The sequence below is a fragment of the Cavia porcellus genome, unplaced genomic scaffold (assembly GCF_034190915.1).
Source record: "Cavia porcellus strain 051 isolate PalLab524CR breed Dunkin Hartley unplaced genomic scaffold, mCavPor4.1 scaffold_10, whole genome shotgun sequence".
In the NCBI taxonomy this organism is placed as follows: Eukaryota; Metazoa; Chordata; class Mammalia; order Rodentia; family Caviidae; genus Cavia; species Cavia porcellus.
The window spans coordinates 17,391,285-17,416,039 of NW_026947493.1; the positions used below are offsets into that span (position 1 = coordinate 17,391,285).

At 36.0% G+C, this 24,755-nt stretch overlaps 1 protein-coding gene across 1 annotated transcript in view; it reads left to right on the top strand.

Moving 5' to 3' along the window:
- Positions 1–2,920: 2,920 nt before the first annotated feature.
- The window catches only part of Rarb (retinoic acid receptor beta), a 401,913-nt gene continuing 380,078 nt past the window's right edge, over positions 2,921–24,755 (top strand). Inside the window, exon 1 of the mRNA XM_063256848.1 lies at positions 2,921–3,376. Within this exon, the coding sequence (XP_063112918.1) occupies positions 3,199–3,376 (178 nt within the window). The 5' untranslated portion in view covers positions 2,921–3,198. The remainder of the gene's footprint in view (positions 3,377–24,755) is intronic.

Here is a 24,755-nt window from a genome sequence, read left to right on the forward strand (position 1 = left end):
ACCAGAGCAACTCATGGGTGGTAGATCTAAGACCTCCAGACCTGATCCCACTTCCTTCCCATCTTCCACCCAGCTCCTGTTTGCTTTGCCTCAGGTGGTGAAGGGAAAAAAAACCCAAATGAGCCCAGACTGAAATCAGGCATGAAGAAAAAAGAGCTCTGCTAACACCAATAACCATCTTTGTTTCTAAAAGCCTGAAACAAAGGAAATTCTCTGCTTCCAGGAATAGCTTTAATCAGTCACATATGTGAGCACAGACCCAGTGACTGCTCTGACAATTTTCTACCAACAGGATTTTCTCAACACATTGATTTTTTCTTTGCCTATTATCAGTATAAGTAGTTTTTTGTTGTTTTAATTTTATTTTTTTAAGATCCCAAGCAGGATAACCAAACCTTTCAGCTAGGCAAGCAAGATGCTTTGATTTGAAAGCAAAGAGAAATGAAGTATTATTGAGACTAGAAATAGTCCCTGGCTGGTAAAAAAACAAACAAACAGCTTTAAAAATCTGAGAATTGTGCCCTGCGGGGGTGGGTTTGCTGAATTGTCAGCTCCACCAGTTAATGAGGTAGTTTGTCAAGTGGAGATAGAAAAGACCATTTATAACAATGCTGGCTTTGTGTGTGATTTAAAAATCAAATTGAGTGGAAATGCAGTATATCCTAAATGGCATTGTTTATTTTCTAATTAATTTGCTACAAACCACAAAATAAAAGTATTAAAGATGTTGAATATTGTATGCTTTTTAGGAGAAAAATACCAAAAGCACTTACTTCTGAGATAAAACAAATACATAATCCATTAACTTTCTATCAAAGAAATGAGTTATGGTATGAAAGTCTGGAAAGGGCATTGGTATTTTGGGTGGAACATCACTTTTGAAGTTACTGTATTACATAAGCCCACTGCAAACGTAATCTCCTTTGTGAGGTTCAGTGGAGTAACAAGGAGTTTTGGGACCACATGAACACAATTGAAAGTGTTAATTTTTAATATGAGATTCAAACCACTGGGCCAATATCATTAAGTGAGGACAGAAGCTAATATCACAACTGCTTGTGAAGTTTTTCCTCTGTAGGCTACAAAGGTCACATGGGCATTTAAGTATATAAATATGCCCAGTTCTGTGCGAAGAAGTGCAAATGCTGAAGGATTCAGACCTAGGGTCAAATTCAGACTCAGCCACAGGCTGACTCTATGACATCTCAGGAAAACTGTTGAAACTCACTGAAGCATAGTTTTCTCTTTTGGAAAACAAAAATGATAAGAGCTGCCCTATAAGACTAAAGGGCTAGAACTTAAAAGTTTGTAAGTAATGTGCCTGACAACTAGTAAATAATAATGGAAATTATTATTGATTAAACTATTTTAGGGGTATCATAACCAAACTGGCTCTTTGAACAAACTGAGTCAGTAAGCCTTAAAGAGTTAGTGTTATCGCTTTACTCATATCCCAACTTTGCTTCTTCACTCCTCTGAAATAAATTTTACTTCTTTTCCTGGGATTGCTATAAAGGGGTTTCCTCTCTGTCCCAGCTCCAAAGCCCCTTGTCTCTTCCAGCAAACTTTTCTTAGAAGTGTAGCATTTAGTGAGACAATACATATATTAATAACAAAATTTTTACCTAATGTTTATACTAGGCATTGTTCTTCTGTAATATTATCTGATTAAATTCTTACAGTAACCATGTGAAGTAAATTGTCTAACGAATCCTATTTTACAGGGGAAAAAAATGTGATTGGTTGAGAGGCAAGATAATTTCCAAGGTGTAGAATTATGGTTTGTGTCTAGGCAGTCTGGCTGTAGAATCTTGCTCTTAACAGTTGTTCTGTGCAAGCCTTGAGGTATTGCTCTCCTTCAGTGCCACCAGGGTTGACGTTCAGAGCTTTCCATTCAATGGGATTCAGAATTTGGGAGCTCTTACTCTATACTGGTTACTGAGGCTAAGATGAGTATATGAAATCCACGAGCCCACCTTAGAGTCTATTTTACGCATCTTATATTTCCACTTGGGAGAAATCCTATGTGTTCAACACTTCCTCAATGTCCTTTTTTCACGATCAGGAGTTTTGAATTCCTTAAGACTACAATCCCAAGAAGTTGTTAAAACTAGATACTTAATGTGGACAGAGATCAATTTGGTGTTCTAGGTTGTATATGTCATCTGGTATATAACAACAAGTTTAGATTTGATTTACATATGACTGATTTGACAGACAGTTACATGGGTAAGTGGTGGTTTTACACATCAACTGATGGATGGCACTCAAAAAATGTGTGTAAGTTGACATAGGAACTGATTTAAAACATTTCACTGTGTTTCTGTTATCTTTAAAAAGTTATATGATAGTTTTTTCCTATAATTGTATTTTTCTCATTTGATATGTCATCCCAAATGACTGCCATAAAATCCATTTATTCACATAAGAATATGCACAATCTTGAAAATACATAATTTACAATAGCACTAACATTTATTTCACCCAAAAAATAAACAAAAATTTCTTTCATTCAACAAATATTTATTGCTTTTGTAAAAGCTTGAAGCATAACTGTTAACAAAACAGATAAACACTCTGCCCTCCTGGTGAGGGCATGCTAATGGAGGAGATGGGCAAAAACAAATACTCCCACATGTAATATGTCAAGCTGTTTAAGATCCATGGAGAACATTTTAGCTGGTTGAGTGGTAACTAGTGGAAGTTCTGCTCTAAAATAAGATGATTAGTTATTTTCAAGTTTTGTGCAAATTTTGTCCTATACTACCTACAGTGTAAGAATTTATGAAATGTAATACTGCAGAATATAAGGGAACAATGAGGAATTTGGAGACCTGAATTAATATCAGAATGTTTTATATACTATCTTGATAAACAGAGAAACGGTTTGATTTGTAATGTATATGTGTTTTTCTTACAGAATTTACAATTCTGGAATTTGAAGGTTCTATTGTCTGTCCAGTCTTAAACTGAGAAAATGAATTAAAAGAAGCATTGAACTGTCATCAGTGTAGCAAAATGAGAGGTAGAGAAAGCACGCTGAGAAAAAACCAAGTCACCAGTTGAACTGTCTCGCTTTTGGCCCAGAGCACAGCCCCGCCTGAACTCCTGGTTTGTGTTTACCTCACTCACTCAGTTCAAGACTTTAAGTGATGTGTTCCTGCTGCAGAGCACCCTTCCTTCTGTGAGGCCTGAAGCATGACCACCAGTAGCCACGCGTGCCCTGTTCCTGCAGTGAATGGACACATGACTCACTATCCAGCCACACCCTACCCATTGCTCTTTCCTCCTGTCATTGGAGGACTTTCCCTGCCTCCCCTCCATGGGCTGCATGGCCACCCTCCTCCAAGTGGATGCAGCACTCCATCGCCAGCAAGTAAGTCCAGCCAAGGGTCGCTTCTTTTGGTTGATAAGCTTAATGGCTTAGACAAACAGAATGGCTGATATTCAGGGCAAGCTCTTATTTTGTTTGTGTTGCTTTCTCTTGAACTAGAATTCTACTTTTAGTTCTATGGGAAGAAATATGACTTAAGCCAAATAAATGGTGAGCTTCAGAATTTGGTATCTTCTAAGCTCCCTTCCTCCTTTGCTCCATTTTTAAAAAATGCAAGTATAATAGCTAATCAGTTAACATGGCTAATGTAGCTGGAAAAATTGGTCATTTGATAAATGTGAGCTTTGAATTACATGACTCTATAAAAATCATTCTTGAGACTAGTTGTGAAATCTTTTATTTTCTTTGTGTAGATGGTATCTATAGTTGTCCTCAATTCCCCATGGAGTAAATTCATGTCATATTATGCATTTATCATGTCTTTGCTCACTTTGAATTCTGTGCTAAGCTATTCCTTACCCCAGATCTTCTCTTAAATTGTGCATATAAATTACTATAAAATAGAAATAATCAGAGACTTCAATATAAATAAGATTTATCTGTTGCAAACATCTATGTTATGTGATTTAACAAAGGAAAAAGCTCCCTCTGTTTCAGTACAAGCTGTGGTAGGCAGTAAGGTCTTCTGTATCATAGAAACTGTTGATATGGTTTAGCACCTGAAGATGAAAAATATCCTTACTCAGTGGTGGTGACCAGAAATATACAGTGCATTCTCTGCCTTCTCCAAGCTCATAATCCATCCAGAGCTCTGTATGACTTTTACTAGTGATGTTCCACATTCTGGAGCTCTTCAAGGGGTTCCTACAAACAGTGGTTTGGCACATAAAAAGTTTATATTTTCAGTTAGTGCCTTCATATTTATGGATTGTTTTTCTGTGTCCTTTAACTTCTCTCTCCTCTTGTACCCTTAGCTCCTTGGGAAAGGGAGCTTGTTCTACCTAAATAAAATCTTATTTATTAATATAATGCCTTCAAAAATACTAGGAGATGAATGGATATATAGACTTCCACTGAATAAATCTGGTTACCATCACAGAAATGTCAAGCCTGGTAAATATTGTCTTGTTTCCTTTCTTGAAATGACCTGGCTATAATCTTCCCTACTTTATTTTGGATTTCTGGCCTAAGTATGGAACCAATAAAGTCTCTAAAATTGGTTCATGATCTGTTCCCAGGCTTTTGGACTTCAAATTAAAGTAGATACAGTTGACATGGTTTTTTTCACTATCAAAAGTAGAAAAATATCATTATCTAAACTCTCTTGCTGATCCATGTGCCAGTACGAACAGTATAAATGCTCACTCAATATGCAACTCATATAATGAAGTTCAGCATTCAACATAAGGGAGTATAAATGATTGTTAAAACTATTGCAAGTCACCCAAGAGTCTGGGTATTCAATTCTATAGTTCAGTTAGCTTGATCAGTAGCATATTCTAACAGGTTTTATTCCTTATATCAGAATTATATTTTATAAATGTAACCAAACAGTAAAGACAAGAGTAAAATTCCCTTCCTAGGTGATAAAAACTAGCATGTTAGAAATTCTTAACCTGCAGCTCCAAGGTACCGAAGAGGAAATCCCAGCAGTTGGGACTCCTGTAGCTACTAATGTTAAGGAAAATGCAGAGTACAGTAAATTGAATGGTGGATGAAATCTTTATGCAGACCAGCATCACTGAACACTTGAGCAGGTTCTTAAAATACAGATTCCTCACCCATCTGCTTGCAGATAAGAATTCTGTGGAGCAGTTCCTGGCAAACTCTAGCCTGAAGGCCAAATCCACCCTACCATCTGTTTTATATATAAAGTTTTTTGGAATGCAGCCATTCTCATTTGTTTATATGTTGTCTAGAGCTGTTTTTGTGGTACAATAACTTTATAGCCATTGATCATAAATATTTACTGTTTTCCTGCATAGAAAATGTTTGCTGGCCCTTGCTCTGGATTTATGAGCAGTAAGACGAGAGTCAAATCATTGCAAGTCTAACCCAGGTCCTGTAACTAGTGATGTTAGCTCTTTTAATTCATTTTCCTGTGAAGAAGACTGCAGTTCTGTTTGTAAACTGAATGAACTGGACTAAGTCACATCTGAGGTTACTTTCAGCTCTAAATATGAGGCAATCTTTTTTCTTTCACAAATACTAATAATGGGCAAGATGCTATTATTACTATAAGGTTGAACCATAATGAAATTTCCATTTTGGAAAGATCAAAATTAGTTAAATGTAACAGCTGCATATATCTCAACCTTTGTAAGGTAAGAGTTTAAAGGTCAAAAAAGAGAAAGGTTAAAGGATTGTTGATAATTTTTTCAGAAGGCCTTGCTGAAGAACTGCTAAGTAACTGTTCCCTGAATGGTAGTCAAAATGGGTAGAAAAAGGAGTTGATACAGAAATGTCAGTCTGGATACTTCAAAGTTGGCTTACTTGATAACCTAATACCTTGTTTTATTATTCCTTAATATAGTCAAATCACATGAAAGCTACTCAGGTGACATTCATTAAAAGAGCCACTGTTGAGAACATAATCTGTTAGTTGGCACTGAAGAAGGGAATTGTCTTTAATAAGGCCTATGTCTTTGAAAAAATCCTGGAATGGTGAAATCTTAAAAGTTAACCACAGACAATTCCTTGGCTAAAAAGAAATTTAAAATTTTATCCATGTACTGAAATTAGTTGCCAAGGTGACCACAAGTCATAAAAAAGGTGACAAATAAGGAACAAAAAGAGAACAGACTTGTTGGACAGTGACTCTGTGAAGTGATTCACATTGTTAAACTGTGAAGTGTAATAATGTTTCTTTCATAATCTGTACACATCTGTATTCTGCAGCTCAGCCAGGAAGAATAAATTCTCCTGCCCTGGTAATGAGGTTCTGTCAGCACCATGTAATTGTAAAGACTCAAGAACATTCTACCTCAAAGCAAGTGAGAACAATTTCCATAGAAGCTGCAGATGGTGAATCTCCTTAACCTCCTTACTTTTTACTCTTCCTTCTTTCACTGCTGAACTCCTAGATCAGAACTTGAGCTCTGTGCATTTAACTCTCTCTGCCTCTTGTACAATGTCCTCATTCTCACATATGAAGAGACTTTATGTCTAGCTTATGGTCATTTATCCTCTCTGAAATTGTGTCATATCAACTATACAAAATTTTTATAGGGTGGACTTTTATAATGATATTTAAATCTACTAAGGGGGGGTATAAGTCAGAAGGAAATGTGTACTATACAAGTGTGAATTCACATCATCCCCAAGAGGACTGCAACTCTGTGATTTTCTCCTGCTCTCCATGTCATGAACAAACAAACAACTCAACTGTTCTTCGTTTGTACTATAGATGGCCTCTGTCCTTTTTCAGCATGGAGTATTTGGTTGGTTAGTTGTATTTTGTTTTGTTGTTTTGTTTTTGAGACAGGGTCTCACTGTGTAGTGCAGCCTGGCCTTGAACTCATTTATGTAGCCCAGGTTGGCCTCAAACTTACAACAGTCCTCCTGCCTCAGCTTCACTAGTTTTCTCGATTACTTTTCTCTTGGTGTTGAGACAGATACCTGATGCCCAAAACGAAGGAAGAAAGGTTTATTTACCTTACAGATTTTTGGAGGTTTCAGTCCATACTCAGTTGGCTCCAGTGCAGGGTGTCATGACTGAGGGCCAACCATTCATGGCAGCTGTAAACAGCAAGAGTAAAAGGGCAAAAGAGAAAAAACACATCTTCTTCCCTCCCTTATGTTGTATGCCAGCTCTGCCCCTGGGTGGGTGCAGCACTCACACCGACAATCCCACTGCTAGACAATGAACCAATCACAAATGCTAGATTCAGCTGCCTCCATGACTGCATGAGGATTGGGGGCCTACCTAGACACAAACCATGATACTAGTGCAGGGATTACAAGTACACACCCCCATTCCTGGTGCATCATGGTGTGTTTGATTAATGATATGACCACATATAACTCAGAGAGATAGACCTAGCCACTTTTCAGAAAGTCTGCTCTCTACAGCCTTCTACTCTAAAGAAAAACAATTATTTTCAGGAGATAAGTGAATTTAAAAGTACCTTTCACGTGTGCAGACACTTGTCTTTGCATTCCACCTTAGAATTTTAAGCATAGAATCTCTATAATCTTAGAACATGGAAAATTATGATAAAAAGAATTTAACCATACATTAAAACTACTACCGCTGCACACCTGGATTGACCACAGAGCATTTAATGTATATCATTACTAATCTTTTCAGCAGCCTTTGAACATTGCTCCCAGGCCATTAGTAGAAGTTCCATTTAAGCCTTTAAGATCATGAAACTTAGAGAAAGTAAAGATCTTACACAACTAATGTTCTAGTCAAATTCCAAACCCAGATTTGGGGATCTCAGAGTGCATGCCCTTCCCAGTACATTAGGCAACAAGGCCAACTTAACCCATGGATAATCCACAGCCCCACTCTGGGCATCTTTTTTCCATGATGCTTCAGGGAGTTCTTGAAGATGACAAACATATGAGACTTTGCAACTTCTTTAGTTTCACCAATTTCTATAAAGCAGCTCTGTCATTTTGTCCAGTACAACGGGGAGTGAAGAGTAGACTCTGTAGTGAGGGTGCTGCTGCAGATGACTCTAGTGAGCACAACTTCCAGTGGGAAAAAAGCCTGACATGCTGTGCCAGGGAACACTCACAATTTTATGTTCCAGGGCTCTCTGTGAAAGTTGGACAAGTCCGTCTGTCTCTCTTTATGCTCCTTTCATGGCTGCTTGTTCTGTTTTATTACTGCACATGTGCTTTTTTTATAGGTTGTTGCAAGCTGGAAAATATTGTTAAGCATTTTGGCTTCAGAGCCTCTCTCAAAATGATCTCAGTTTAACTCCAGCATCTTTAAATGAGAGTTCTTTTCCCTTGCTTCTTTAATGGCCAGAAAGTGCTATCCTGTCAAAATCACAAAATACTGTGTTTGCTTACAAAATTCCAACCTTCTGGAGAAGCAGCTATTCAGTCTCTGAATTACCAAAGTTGAACATAAAATTAAATGTATTTCTATTTTTTTTAAACTAAAAAGAAGCCTTGTTAGATCATCTGAAGTGGAGCATGGAGCCAGCTTTAGACGGGAATTCCTAATCGAGAATACTAGAGAGCATACACCCAGAAGTGTGGCTCCTGTTTTAAGTGTATGCAGACTGATAATAACTAAAAATAATCAGTTAATTCCTGTGACCCATACATCTCTGTTCCTTAGTCTTATCTTTCTGCTGATTTACATTTGTCCTTAAACTTACACAGTACCTCCACTGAACATGAATCTTAACTGATTTTAAGATCTCTGGAGATTAGTATATCATTATTCTTTCAGGAATGTCAAATATAACTGTATGATCTGTACCCATATATTAAGCAAAATAAAAATAAAGTAAGAGAAAGTATAAGAACTTAGTTATATAAGTTTTATTTTTTGTCCATTTCATCTTCCTTTGATTATTGACTTGTAGGGGTTAAAGTCTTTATCTGAGTGTTTGAGAAACATAAGTTTCACTGTTATCATAATGAAACTAGTGGAGTGCACTTGCATAGACCTAGAGACACATGTATCCCATGTAGAAGGCTGTTCCGTAAAGGTGAACAGGCACTAGTTAATTTAGTGGCTCTGTTCCCTCATAATAAAGAAACTTCATATTTCTGGACATTACTACTATTTCTCCAGACTGCACCATTAAGACATGTAATCCTTAGAGTAGTTTTGTTGGAAAGCTGGCATTCTGCTGTGTCAAGAATTTGTGAACATGAATTAGAAACCAAAAGATTGCTGTTCTCTTTCATCAAATTAACTGCAGTGCCCAAAGGAGAACTCCAACTATGGACATATGTTCTTGAATGTAAATAGTCATTCAGTAAATGGAGGTAATCATAAAACAGGAATAGTTTTCCTCCGAGTTTTTCCCGCCAGTGATTTTTCCTAGGGAGATTATGTTTGGTGTGTAAGCATAAAGACCAAGAATGGTGAAAAGAAGAGATACATTAGAATTCCTGTAGGTAAGTGTCTTAGTTATTTTTCTTGTGGCTGAGACAAAATATCCAACATCCAAAGTTAAAGGAGGAAAGGTTTTATAGCTCACAGTTTGTAGAGGTTTCAGTCTATCATCTTCTGGCTCCAAGGCAGGGTGGCACATGGTAAAGGGCTAGCAGTTCGTGGCAGCAGAGGGTCCAGCTTCTTTCTATCCCTTATATTATTTGCTGAGTACCTGCCTTAGGGTGGGTATAACACTTGCTCAATTCCATCATTGAACCATGAATCAATCACAGACTATAGAATAATCCACCTCCAAAAACATCAGCGCTCCATGGCTGCTTGAGGCTTTGGTGGGGACATACAGACACAAACCATAACTGTAAGGAGGTCAGAGTATATAGGTCAGTGTCACAGCACCTGCCTGGTAAGTGCAAGGACCTGAGCTCAATTCCCAGTACCAAAAAAAAGTGTCATAACAGTAAGGATATTCCAATTTTATTAGATATTTGTTAAGCAGGGACATTTAAAAAGAACATTTTTTAGTTCTTGGAAATTAAACTTCTGAATAAGTAGAATCATTCAACAGCTTTGATTGGTAGGAAATAAAAGACTTACCATATGCCTCAAAGGTTTACCTCAATTATTTCATCAACATACAGGTCCTACACATTTCAGATGGGTTATATTCAAATGGTTTTGAGTGATGGGAGATTTGCCCCCAAGTCAGCACACATGTGAGGACATGTGTGTCCTCTCCAAGATACATCTCTGTAGTGCCACATGTGCTGTCATTTATACTTGGCTACTAAGGTGTTATACTTCCCCCACTTGTCTTCACTTTTTCTCCTCTTTCACTCCCTCTGATATTTGAATGGCTCCCTAAAGATTTTGTAGTAAACATTAATTAAAAATAATAATAATAATAATGAAAATGGGAAAAGAGGATCTAGGTACAGAGAGAGGTGGGTAGGGAGGAAAAAAGGAATAAAAAAGAATCGTGATTCTATTGTCTAAGATGAATGAAAATTTTATGTATTGTAAACATGTACAAATAAAAATTTTTAAAAAGAAAGTATAAAAAACTCAAGGGAGGCTAGGGATATAGCTCAGTAGCATAAGTGCCTGCCTGGCAAGTGCAGGGTCCTGAGTTCGATCCCCAGTAACAAAAAAAAAAAAAAAAAAAGGTGAGTGAGGATTTAAGTGGAATAATAGAGTAAATATGATTAAAAACAACATTTTATATCTCAAAATAGTTATATGAAAAAATTTTGAATATACTCACCGTAAAGAAATGATAAAAGTTTAAGATCATGGTATGCTAATTACCATGAATTAGTCAATACTATATAATATATATATATATATATATCATGTTGAATATCATAAATTATGTGTAAATATGTACAAGTATTACACCACAATAAAAAATAAATAGAGAGAGTATGGGAAAGGAGACAAAAGGAAAAAGAGACAAAATGAATTTATTTAGCTCTATTATTTGAGCTGCAGGTGACTTCCAAGGACTTGAGGACACCTTACCAACCAGTGGGTAAGGTTGGTAGTATCATCAGCTCTCTTCCTTTGTTTTTGCTTTGATATTGGAATAAGTGTGAAGAATAATAGCCATTTAGTGTGCTACACAGATCACCTTTATCTGCCAACAGGAAAAGGGAAAAAGAAAAAGAAAGCTCCATAGTTCCAAGTTTCCTGAGACTATTCAAACAAAAATGGTAGAAATGAATTTGAACTCTTCTTGCTCTAATCAAAGCCAGTCTTATTTTCACAACTTTATTGTTGCATGGAGGTAGGGGATACGCAAAGACTTTGTAAATACTGTCTTCAAGGATCTTGCTTTCCCTTTGAGAAGTCAACATCACCTGCAACCAGTTAGATATAAAACTCTGACTGCTCTTTGCTCTCCAAGGCCGAGAATATGTAATGCTTGTAATATCCCCTCCAAACCCTGACATCCTCTGTGCCTTGTATATACTTTGATCTGTGGCAGTGTTTTATTCGAATGTCTGTGCTTGTCATGGCCCTTCTTCCTCTGCTCACCTGTTAACCTGATACCTGAGAGATAGTGGAAACCCATTATATGTTTTTAGAATGACTGAATCCATGGTCCTTGCTGCTGGGGGTATTTTGGAAACTTGTAGATATGCTTTTGGGTGTTGCACTGATTCAGAGCACCAGAGACATTTAGTGAACCGTGCCAGGAGACTGAATGTTTTGCAAAGCGCAAGGTAGTTGTAAATAAAGGATTGCTTCACATCCTCTTGGTTTTCCAGTGTCTCACCACTTTTGTGTTAAGAACTCCCTAAAAGGAAATTATGAGGAACTGAATCTAAACCATTACTACTTTCTAGATATAAATGCAAAACATTAGTGTGTGCTTTTATTATTCCCTGAACTATTTAGGAATATAATTGCTGAACAAGTTAAGAACAGGCCAATCTGAGTTCTGTTTGGATCTTTTCTTAAAATCATTCACCATTTTGGAAATCACATCACTGATAGCAGTGCTAGTTTTGGTATTTGAGCCCAACATTGTGATCATTCTAAATTTGTAGCTAAACCATTTATTGTAATCCTGTACATAGGGCAAGCAACTCACAGCTTCTTTATGTCTGAGCATTGATGCACTGAACTAATTCCTGTTATAAATTACTCTCGTTATTCATTCTGGATACTGTAGTCAGGGCATATTAACTTCTTTGAAATTTAGGTGCAGGTGACCTGCATGATCTATGACCTTTATTTGGAATAGTATAGTAGGTGTTACTATGTTACTAAAAATGGAATGAATGAATGAATGAATGAATGAACTACTGAAAACTAACAGCATCAAACTACTTAGAAAATAAATATTCTAGCCATGTGTGGTGGCCCACGTCTGTATATTGCAGCATTCTAGATGGATAGAAGATCACATGTTTGAGCCCAGCCTGGGCAACTTATTGACTTGACATGACCTTTCTCAAACAAAGGATAAAAATAAAAATGATTGGGAATATAGCTCAGTGTGAAAGTTATGGATTCAATTTTCAGTACAGGAAGGAAGGAAGGAAGGAAGGGAGGGAGGGAGGAAGGAAGGAAGGAAGGAGAAAGGACAGGGAAAGGGAAGAGAAAAAAAAGGAAGGACAGGGAAAGGAAAGACGAGAAGAAAGGGAGGAGGGAAAGACAAAGGAAAGAGAAGGGAAGGAAAGTAAAAGGAAGAGAAGGAAAAAAGAAAAAAGTAAAAGGGGTGGAGAGCAGAAGGGAGGGGAGGGAAGGAAAAGGAAGGGAAACAAATGACCCGGCTGTTGAAAGGAGAGAAAATTTTTAAGTAGAATGAATTTAAAACATTTTGAAAATCTAACCTAGTGCTTATACCAAGCAGAGGGCAATTAGTATGGTCATGAGTAAAACCATATGCAGGAGACTTAAACAAAATAGTTTCCTGTTTGGTAGGGCATGTGGGTTTATGAAGGAAGCACTCATCCCTTGCTTCCATTTCTTGATGTGTAGCTGGTGTCCCTACAGTGTACAGAAGATAATCAAATCTATAGTTACCTATGAATCCGGTTTTCTTGTAATTAGTTTATGCATACATGATCAGTATAGCATTAGACATCTCAGAGTCTCTGTGAGAGCTTTCTGGTTAAATCAGTCAGAGTGACTGGTTATTTGATGTCATGTCAGATCTTACCATTAAAACTCAACATCTTAGGACTTACTGGGGAAAACTGTGGGACTAATCAGGGTTGAACCATGCCTCCCAAGTTGGGGTCTTCTCTTTCTGTACCTGTGAATGTAGCCTTATTTGGAAGTAGGATCTTAGCAGATGATCAAGTGAGGTCATGAAGATGTCTTCTACCAACCTTGCCAACACCTTGGTTTTGGACTGCAGCTGCAAAACTGTGTGTGGTATTTTGTGGCAGCCACTCCAGGGAACTAATATAGGAATCATACTTCCTACAAACTGAGCAAGGAAAAACTACTCTGACTTTTCTGCCACTAAAAAAATCTTCTATTTTCTTGTAATTTTGTCCTCACAATAATTTTCTTTTCTTGTTTTTTCTGACTCCTTCGCCTCAGACTAATGTGTAAGTTTTGAGGAAAGTTTTTTTCTACATAGCCAATACGTGTTATCCCAATTAAGCCATAAGGCCATGGCCATGACACAAAGTTCACATTTTTTAAAAAATGAATTTGTTTTTTTTCCCCTCTAGCTTTCTTTCTATCACTGGATAGCAAACTCCTATCCCTTCCTTTACTCTGACATAGTCTCTTTAATATCAATTTTAGTCTGAGATTTAAACCTTTTGCATCAGAACTACAAAGTTTCTCAATATTGTCACATAGGAATTTGTAAAACTCTACAGGAAACTCTACTTGGATTATACTACAAGAAAATTGTTCATAAGTTCATTTTCAAGCTTCAATCACTGAGGAAGTATCGGTGACAGTGATATTACTATAATTATCAGTTCTTTATTATATCGAATGCTACTTGATCGGCTTATTTGAAAGTTTTCAGCATTAATGAGCTATAAATTTAGTTGACTTAAGCAAACTTTGTAGCTTCCAGAATTTTTGGTGGCCTCTCCATTGTAATATACACAAATCTTAACTCATTTGACCACTACCATTTTTCTTAAATGTTTTTCTCCTGTGTCTTTAGATCTAACTTTGTTATGTAATTACTCCTATATGGTCTCTGTTGTGGATTTTACATCTTACTCCTTTAGTTCTCCACATCTTGAATTTTTTAGTTCTTTTTGACCAAAAACATAGTTAAATTTTTTTGAGAAGATTTAACGTTTTTACTACATATAAACTTTACTCAATTCTGAGCCTTAACTAAACCCTTTTCTGGTTAACTTTACTCTCACAATTACTATCTTTATTGTAACACAGTGAATCAAATTTAGTATAATTAAAATCTGTATACATAGTTTTTTTTTTCAATATAATCTCCAAATGTTTAAGAAACGGTTGTACTATTCATTGGAAATTACCACTCTCCACTGAGAATGTTTATCATTAATTTGGTACTAAGATATTTTGCTAAATTACCTTAATATTTGCAAATATTCGTGTAAAATAAACAAATGTAGTAGAATTTTGAGAACACGAGCATTCTGTGCCATGTGGTCACCATTGATAGCGTCAAGTTATCAAGCCATTGTCTCTTTGTGAGTGCCCTAGGGCCCTGTGAGAAGTACTTCTAAGACTGCCAACCCTCTAATAACTTATATTTTAATATGGGTGTACTAAGTAGGAAAGTTTCTTTTTCTGTTTTGGTTTAGTTTAGTTTTTGTTCCTTTTTATTGAAACAAGATCTTACTGTGTAGCTCATGTGATCCTTCTGCCTTAGCTTTCTAAATACTTGGGTTATACTTGTGTGTCACCAAAATTAGTGTTAATGCAGATAATCTGGGTTCTGGCGAGTGCCAGGAGTTTAAAGATAGAAGAGATAGGTGACTGATTCCAGACAGTCGGTGTCCCTGAACAAGATTTTCAAGTTCTGTGCTTTAGCTCTCCTATAAACTAAGGATAACAATGGAATCCTCAAAAGGTGAGAATATTTTCATCAAATGATGCATGGAGACTACTAATGGAAATGTTAGCACAGAAAAATCTTAATAATTATTATTCTTATCCATGCTAAGTCAAAATCTGTCCACTTATGTGCAAACCCTCTTTTGTCACTGGATGGTTGTTTCGTCAGTCAGGCCTTCTAACAGTCGCTTCTAAAATGCAAAATTCTTTCTGTATGCATGTGTATTTTTGAAGTAATATTTCTGAAGTATGCATATGGCATATGGAGGCTTTCACGTTACAGAGTTTGTGGTCTACCAAGATTTATCTTTAAATTTCAGAATTCTCTAGAAGATAATTTAAAAGTTGGGTACTGGAAAAGATCCTTTTTCATAAGTGAGCGTGTCCTCGTGAATAATATTGTACTGATCACAGAGCTTAGAAGCAAGAAATATATATGCATTTAAGAGTATCTTTCGTAGATGTGTATCCCTCAAAGTCAGACAACTTAGTCAAAGAGTTGACTCCTGTGCTAGGACCTGCATAGCCTGCAACTCACTTTGCCTCTGTAAACAATCTGTATTAGTGCTTGATTTAATTTTAGTGATGTTTATAGTAACATGCTTTTCTCAGACGTTATGGATTTGCTTCTGTCAATACCAGACCACTCTAATGTTAATTGCTTAATGATTATGAAGTTAACCAATCTGAAAGAAAGATAACCAAGGGAAAGAGTTAACCTTGACATTACACACAAATAAATAGCATTTTAATGATAACCACATGGTAGAAAGAACTGCTACCCTTAAGCATAATTAGGAAACCTCTTTTATCAGAATATTTGACAACATGGGTATTTCTGTGAGTCCTCATGGAAAGCTCTGAGATACGAAGTGACCTTCTCAGCCTCATTGACCTCTGCCTCTGACCTCCTGTAGACATTTCTTCTTCCACAAGAAACCTTATTCCAGAAATTAAGCCAAATAACAAATCAAAGCAGTCATACACTAATACTATGATTTTGTTTAATTCTGAATCTCAAATAGGCTGAAGTATAAATGCACAAATACATATGTGTGTTTACATATGTGTGAAATATATATATGTACATATATTTGGAAAGCTACAGCGATTAAAACCTTTAATACTTGCCACAGTTTTTAAGTCTGCACATTGACAGCAGGAAACAAAAGAGTATGTTCAGAATTGGACAAGTACAAAAGTGCTATGAAATAATGGGGAAAGACCAGATTAAACACCACAAATCACTGTACTTCTATTGAAAATGCAACTGATAAACACATATAGAAAATATAAAGAACTTATTTAAACCAGAAGAAAAATGTAGCCAAAATAAAACAGAGAAAACACTTCACCACTAAAAAAGGAATTTAAATGTCCCACATAAACCAATCATTAGTAATCAAGGGAAATATAATTCAAGACAACAGTTCAGTGCTTTTTTATAGCCATTGAAGTTGTAAAAATTGAATGCAACAATATCAAGTGTTGATCTATAGGAATACATTTAGATAGGCTACAACTCACAATCTATAAGTACTTTGAAAACTTGATGTCATAAAATTGACATTCAGATTCCTTATAACCAAGAAGTTTAACTTCTGAGTATTATCTAGAGAAGGCCTTTAATATGAACACAAAAGCATACAGGTTGCTGGAATTTTTATAAATTATTGAGAAAGAATTTTCACTTATTGTTAGATTCCTAGCTGAGGTACGTATCATAAAATACAAATTAAAGGAAAAGCAAGCAAATTTATTTAATATAAATTTTATGTGACATTAGACTCCTAAGCAAATGACACAAGAGAACCAGGAAAAATGTGAGTATTAACACAGAAATATTTATAATTTTGTTAAAAACCTGGCTCAGAAACAATAAGTGATTAAAATATTGAGAGAAAGAAAATAAAGCCTTTATTGCAAAAAGGAATATACTGATATGAAAATAGTAAGCTGAAAGATCAAATTATATAGCTATAGAATTAAACACTATGAATTATTTAGATTACTTACTATTCTGTTTTTTCACATATGTTAAGGTGGCAGTGAATTTTTGACCAATTTGATTGGCATGGCAATAGTGTTTCTTTCTAGGCCATGGAATTATTCATAAGGCTTTCTTTACCTTCACTGAGGGGCTAGGACCAGTGCGCTCACCACTGTGTGCTTAGCACTCAGTGCATGGCACATAGTGGCTGTCACTTAAATGTTTGCTGAATGAATGAAGAATCTCATTTAATAATAACTTGTGTATTCAACTCAAATTAAGGAATGGAAACTTGTTACTAAACTATTACAGTTAGAGTCATATGAAACAATCCTGTTTCAGTAGCTATCCTTATTTTGTGAGTGCTAAGTGCCTCACATTTGATCTCATTTCCATGTTTAGCCCTTCCAAATGACATTTGCATTTGAAATACTAACTTTCCAGTGAAGGTCTTGACTCTGCAGTGATAGAATTTCCAAGCAGATATTTTGCAACAGAAAGTTATTCCATCAATACATTTGAAAGTTATACCGTCTGCTATCCATGTATTTCATCCATGACTATGACCGTCTCAGAGTGTAAGTCTTACTTCTGTTACTACAGTAATCATCATTAGCATGTGTATGAGAAACTATATGCATTAACTCATTTCTTTCAAAACAGATTTATGAACTATTTCTTGAATTAACTCATTTATGATAACATACTTTATTTTGCAAAGGAAAGAAAAAAATTTATGCACACTTACTAAAAAATTTATGCATGCATTTTTTAATTTGAGAAAGAGTAGTTTGGGAAAAGAGTACATAGGGAAATGGATGGAAAGCAATTTGAGGCCAATGCATTAGAGTGTATCTAATGATACGAATGATAAATGTTGTTCACATGACCTAAAAGGCATGATCAGCTGGTTGAGAGATGCACAAAATGAAGTCATCCCACACCCAGAGAAGTACAGATGACTGCATGGCAAACCACAACTCTGTAGTGAGTTTGGCTCTGAATGTGTTAGTATTTTTTAATAAAACCTCTCAGTATAGGCCAAATTAATCATTCCAAGGCTCAGTCAGTGAAAGTCCCCACAGGCATCCAAAACAGTGTCTCCAGGTACATAGCTCTCTGACAACCTGAGCCTAATCCCAAAATAAATATTTGAAAGTCAAGATAAATAAATGGTCTTCATAGCCTTTAGGCAGTTCTCCATGAAAACCATTTTCCTCAGCCAGTGATTTTTTTTTTTTTTTTTTTTTTTTTTTTTAATGCATAGGGAAACCATGGACTTGAGGTTATACTCCCTTGTCAAAGACCCAAGGGCCCACAGACCAATCCACATCTGGGAATAGGGACCCAAGGCCACCCAGGTAAAAGCCACAGTGTCCCCTACAGAAAAATTTGGTTTATGAGTGTTTGTTCGTTTGTTTTGCGAGATGAGGGTCTTACTATATTGTGCAGACTGGCCTTGTGCTCACAATCCTCCTGACTCAGCCTTCTGAGTAGCTGGGCTCACAGCCACAGCCTACCACAGCCAGCCGCACAGGGTAATTGTGAATGGATTCCAAGAAACAACAACAGGTTATGAAAACTGTGGAGCAGCAAGTTTAAAAGCATATAGAACTTAGTCAAAAAGCCTCTGGTGTGGCCCCGCTGTCTGGCCCTTGACACACATCTCACCTTACCCTGCCCCTTACTGTTGTATTTGTGGGTTTTATCTGCCTCCCAGTGTTAGGAATGACAGAAAAGCGGCAGCGGAAACACGTTGCTCAGAGCCTCGGTGAATCTCCATTGATTCCTTAGTGTGGCTTGGTTAATTGATTGAGAAGCAAAGTTGAAGATAAAGTGAAAATGGAAAGTAACAGTGCCCAGACCTTAGCCTCTCGTGGAAGGAAGCCAGTCTCAGCAGATAGAAGCAGATGGATTCGAGAGTGCATTTTCTTCAATCAGATTAATTCCCTTTAGACGAGGGAGGGATAGTCAATGAATGTGCCCCCTTACCCTCCACTCCCAAACCCACAGCCTAGACAGACACATTCAACAAAACACTCATGGGCAAAGATAGTTTATGTTTCCAAATGATAACGTTTCTTTCATGTGGCTATTACGGTAGTGATATGTTCAACAATATATATTATTTTAATTTGGGGAGAAATACAAAGTATTTCTAATCTTGCTCTGTGTCTTACATTACAGAGCACAGCAGGAGATGTTTAACTGGGAAGTTCTGCCTGAGGTCACAGTGTGCCACATTTTTTCACAAAAAGCTTCAACTGCTCAACGAAAGAATGCTTTTCTTTAACAAGCAAATGAAAAAGAGACTGTGGGGTGATTCCTTGAGCTGTATTTAATTAATTCCAATCTATTAATGACTGCAATTTTCTAGTTTCAAATGATAAATGGCAAGTCCTTCTAAAAGGCATCTTGAAGAGAAAGGGGCTTTCCCACCCCCAGACTTTTTTTCTTTGTCCTTGGCTACTTTGTCTCTTGCTGTTCAAAACAAGCTTACATCAGTAATTGTCATAAATGATTTACAAAAGTAATTCCTGTCTAATCACTCGGGACCTGAAGTTTTTATGATATTGCCAGATGTGCCATCAAAAAAAATCATTCAGCTCATAAACTTGTGATAAATTGAGTCAGTCAATTAATTCCCTGAAGACAACTGATTGGTTTGTGTGGAGTTCTGTTGGGGGCCTCATCTGGTTTCTTCTCTTCATCTTCATGTTATAGCATGTAGAGGACAAAAGAATCTGTAGATACAACTTATTGGGAAGGTACTGACATGTATTATAGACCCAATGTAACTTCCTTGATTCTCTCATGTATTGAAAGGGCATTTTAGTGCAATGAATGTGCAGGGGGAGAAGTTTAAAAAGCTCCTGCAAGTATATTTTTCCTGTAGACTCTCACTCATAACACAGGCATTTATAAATGCTGAGATGTTGTTTCTAGAATCTTCCTATTTCTTTTTGAATGAAAATTTCCCTGGAAATCCATCCGTGCCTCCTCTGAACCCTCACCATGAGAGTTTATATCACTAATAAAAGAGCTCTGTTCATTCCACTCTACAGTGTAACCATTGGTTTAGCCACTTATCCGTCACATAAACCTGTGCACTCTGGAGGGCATGTACCACATTATCTTCTGTCCTGTAAGTGATGGTGCCTTTCACTAGGGACCTTCTCACTGATTGTATTTTCATAGAACAACTGAGTTTTCATTCCAGAGAACATAAAGGAATAAATGAAAAGATCTGTGTTGAACTTTTAAATCACTTTGCTGGAATGGGTTACAGTAACTAAACTGGACAGTTACAGTAACTTGCATTGAGGGAAGATACTAGCTCATTTTTTATCAATTATTCAAGGATTTGAAGTGGCATATTCTAAATCAGGAATTCTGTGTCCGTAAGTTATAGTCCCTCAGTGGAGATTAAAATATCTGTAATCCATTCTAACAAGGCACAGTAGTGTGCTTTGATGATAAATTATATCTTAACGAAAAATTCCCTGTGTTGCCTCTGATTGCATAGTCAAGGAATCCTGTGAATTTGCTGATGCCGAGGTTTTGCTATAATGTAAAGCAGGCAGAGGTGGTGGGGGCATGGAGAGGAGAGTCTCTGAGGGGAAGGGATGGAGTGTTGATATAATACAGAGTCACAGAGTTATTCTGGAAGTACTTATTTATTTAAACAGCTTTACAGAAGTGTAACGATGATTAAGGACCTTGAATGTGCAAAATCTAATATTTATGTAATTCTTCATCTCTGGATCTTATAGAACATAAAGACAGTATTAATGCCTAATGACTTCATATAACTTTGTAAGTATCAGAATAGAAATAAGAATTTTTCCAGTACAATTCGTTAAGTACAAATAAAAATCTTTTCATTGTTAAATAATTTATAGATCAAACAAAGTGAGGCATGGTAGACTCTTGGGGACTCTCATAAGTTATTTATTCCTCAGATTTCTTACTATCCTTTAAGAAATTTCCATTAGTAGAAATTAATACAATTTTCTTTAAATTATTGGTTGATAATGCTGTGAAGTTAACTATGTTTTTACGTCCTGAACTTCAGTAAAAATAGTTGGACCTTCAAAACAAATCATTTTCTTCTTTATTATAGGATCATGGCCTATAATTTATTTTGGTACATGATTTTATTGAATAGATATTGTTCACAGATATTTTAATAGTTATATGGAAGAATATAGGAATAAGAATTTCACCCAAATAAACTCAAGATTTGAACTTTATTTATTTTCCTCATTTTTGCTTTGGTCCATATACTAATTTTATGTGATTATATTCATAAAAGATAGTTTTAAACTATGATTTCTTTTTTTTTTACTATTACTAATTCATGCTTGTTGCCCATTTCTGTGTTGGATATTGGTAAGAATCTGGCCTACCATATGGGTAGGTATCAAAAAATACCAGAGTATTTTTTTCTTTTTTTGACTCATTAAAAGGGAAATTTCTTTTCTAATTTCTGCAGAATACTCATATTTATAGTGAGTAAAAACGATATTTTTGTGTCTGATGACCAATGATATACATTGATCATACTTCCTTTTCATTGGATCCTAAAAGGCTTAGAGCTACCTTTGTAGCCTACTTTAAATAAAATATTTACGAAGAACATCTTCCTTATTAACCTCCAATTACCACATTTTTTCCTTCAACCAAGTTTATTGGGGATAGAATTGTTTCCCAGTGTGTGTCTGGAAATATGCAGGTATTGCTTTGCAGTTGTTAATGAATGGCAGCTGAGAATATTCAGTGTCTGTACCATATCAGACCATCCTACACCACAATAACAAAAAAAGCCAAAATGGAACGCCACCTGCTCTACTTAAAATACCTTGAGCCCACACTGTATAACATAAGTATCTCTAGTGCCATATACTCTCCTAAGAGTTAGGGTATATATCTGCAAATGAAAAATAGAGCCTTGCCCTCATAAAGATCACAATTTAGAATATCCTCATAGAAGAAGGAGAAAAGCAAACTGGAAACTTTCATTCACTATATAACCAAATATGCAAAAGGCAATTTTGACTTACAAATGCAAAGTCTCCAGGTAATTGCAAACATTCTAAGCAAAGAGAAAGCACATCATCACTTGTTCTACAACCTTCTTTTGATATTGATCCTTTTTTGGTTAGTTATCTCCCCTTTCCATTGATCACAGTTTCAGTTGATTTTATATTTTTCCTAACCCAAACAAAATTGTATTCTAAGGACTCAAGAGACCCTAACTTCTCTTGAGTTCTTAGATACCTACCTCAAATATTGTACAAATGTAAAAAGAAATCTTTAAAAAATTAATTTGAAAGCTAAAATACCTGTTTGCAAGGAGTGAAGACAGTAACATTACAATGTTAAGTCCCTAAAAAGTTCAGAAGTCACTTCTCTGAGTAAGATCTGTTTCATCACATGCAGGGTCTGATTGTGCTTTTTATTGTTTTATATGTTTCAATTAACTCAATTTTAATTGCTTGTCAGTACCTCATTCTAAGCAATAAATTTGCAATAAAAAAGAGTAGAAATTATCAAATTTTACTGCCTATTACTTTATTATTTTATTGTTCCCCTTATCTGTTCCTGCTTCTTTGGAATATATTCTTTGTTAACAGCTGTTGTGATATATTTTATAGGCAGATATTTTAGCAATTTGCATTGTAATTTTCTTTCAGTTATGTGTGTAGATTATTGCTTTTTCAGAGTAAGAAAGAAAATGATCATATGGTAAAGGGAAAAAGCAACACAGAGGAGGCTATATAAATAAATGTGATGTATGCTTTTTTTACAATATGACCATATATATTATATAGCTTCACTCAATTTCAAGATGTATATCAAGTATTTAAAATTGTCTATATTATTAACCAGTTGATAAAACAATTATTTAACTAATTTGTTTATGTAAAACATTTGTACATTAATATTAGATTGCACATTGATTATAACAGTCAAGCTATGAAAATAATATGTCTTCTAACTGCTGAAAAAATAAAGAAATACTAACATAGACTGATGTAATGTTCAGGCTTAAAAAAGATTTTGTCATTTACTATGATGTGGTTGAATCCATAGAACACTACACTAAGAGAAGTGATGCAGGCACAGGAAAACAAACACTACATAATTTCACTTTTATGTGGACTACAAAGAAACAGAATAGAAAGGACATCATGAGCACAGAGAAGGAGAGGGAGGAAGGAGGTCAAAGGCCACAGAGGCGCAGTTATGTAGGATGAGTTAGACTTGAGATCTAATATGCAACATGAAACTTGAATATTTTATTGTTTATACTTAAAACTTGATAAAGACTGTACACAAAAAGCTAATTATAGAAAGTGATGCATAGGAAATTCTGCTGAACATTCCTGAACATCCATTTTGTTGTGTATCTGTATATTCAAACTTATTATTTAAAGTAGAGGACAAAATAAAGGGAAAAAGAAAAAATAAAAATGACGATATTAAAAGGAGAAAACAAATTCCAAAGCCCAAAAATGTAATGAGGGGGAAAAAAAAGAAAAAAAATTCTGATTATCCCAAATAAAAAAATCCTGTATAGTTTTGAATGAGCATGAGTGTTTTAGCTTTTGTTTTTGTTTTCCAAGATATATAGTCTTCAAATCCAGTAAGTCATAGTTGTTCACTTAAAGGCCTATGGGTTTTCTTTTACTTTAAAAAAATTTGCTTTTTATTTTGAGATATTCTACTTGCCTTTCTATCCATGCACCCCAGACTGTGGCAACAATCAAAGTTGAGGTTTGTCCTCACTTGCATTGGTAGATGAGGACAACAATTACACAACTGATCTCTGCTAAATACAGTGTCAGGGCAGGGGTTAAATCAGAAGACTGCTAGACCTAATGCCAATACTTTCAGAGCAAGCTGCCTCTGAAAACCATGCTTGATGTGCCTGGTTTCTCACAGTGGTAGCTGTGGCCCGTAGCCTTCCCATCCTGAGTTGAACCTTCTCAGGAGTCCATGTCTAGACTGTATACTTTCTGTAGCTGTCTCCGATGACTGTGTCTTTGTGCGAGGATAACTCTGGAAGTGCTGAAGTGAATGTTGTGTAGTTGTCCTATGGGTTATAACGATTAACCCCTTGACAAAATAATGGTTGATTGAACAGTCTCCAGCACTGTGTTAATCTGTACCGAGTTTCTTCTCCAACCCTAGTCTTCAGTGAAGGAGTCACTATCAGAGTAACACACCACACAGTTTTTATGGTTTATAATAGCTATAGGCTTTTCCTGGGGCTGCTGGCCAGATCTGCGATTTCTCACTGAATTTGCTGGTTCTCTGGGCTTACCTTCTCTCCGTGGGCATTGCCCGTGTTCATAATCATGTCAATCTGTTTTATGTCTCTGATCCCCTGCACTGAGGGGTAAACAAAATAAAGAGCTGGCTCAGAGTTGGCAGATGGGTGTGGCCAGGATGCAGAATCTTCTGGCATATAGTTGGTTGGGGTCCAATGCACAGGTCCTTCTGCTCTGCAGGGGCACGATTCTGTCTAGTTCACAGAACACAAAATGGATTTTGATTGCATTAGAATTAGGGTGGTAGATTTCACTAGTAACATACTAAAGTAGTCATTTTGTGTGTTAGGCAAGGTTTATTGTAGTGTTGAGAGCACATATATTCATTTTCTTTACATTTTTCATCTTCCATATCATCATCTATAGCCATGTTGCTATGCTGTAGATCTCTTAAGGTTTATTCTTCCCATATATTCTGTTATTCTGAGGTGTTTCTGACCAGCATCTTTCCATCTTCTCTGTCTTCTGGCCACCTATACCTCT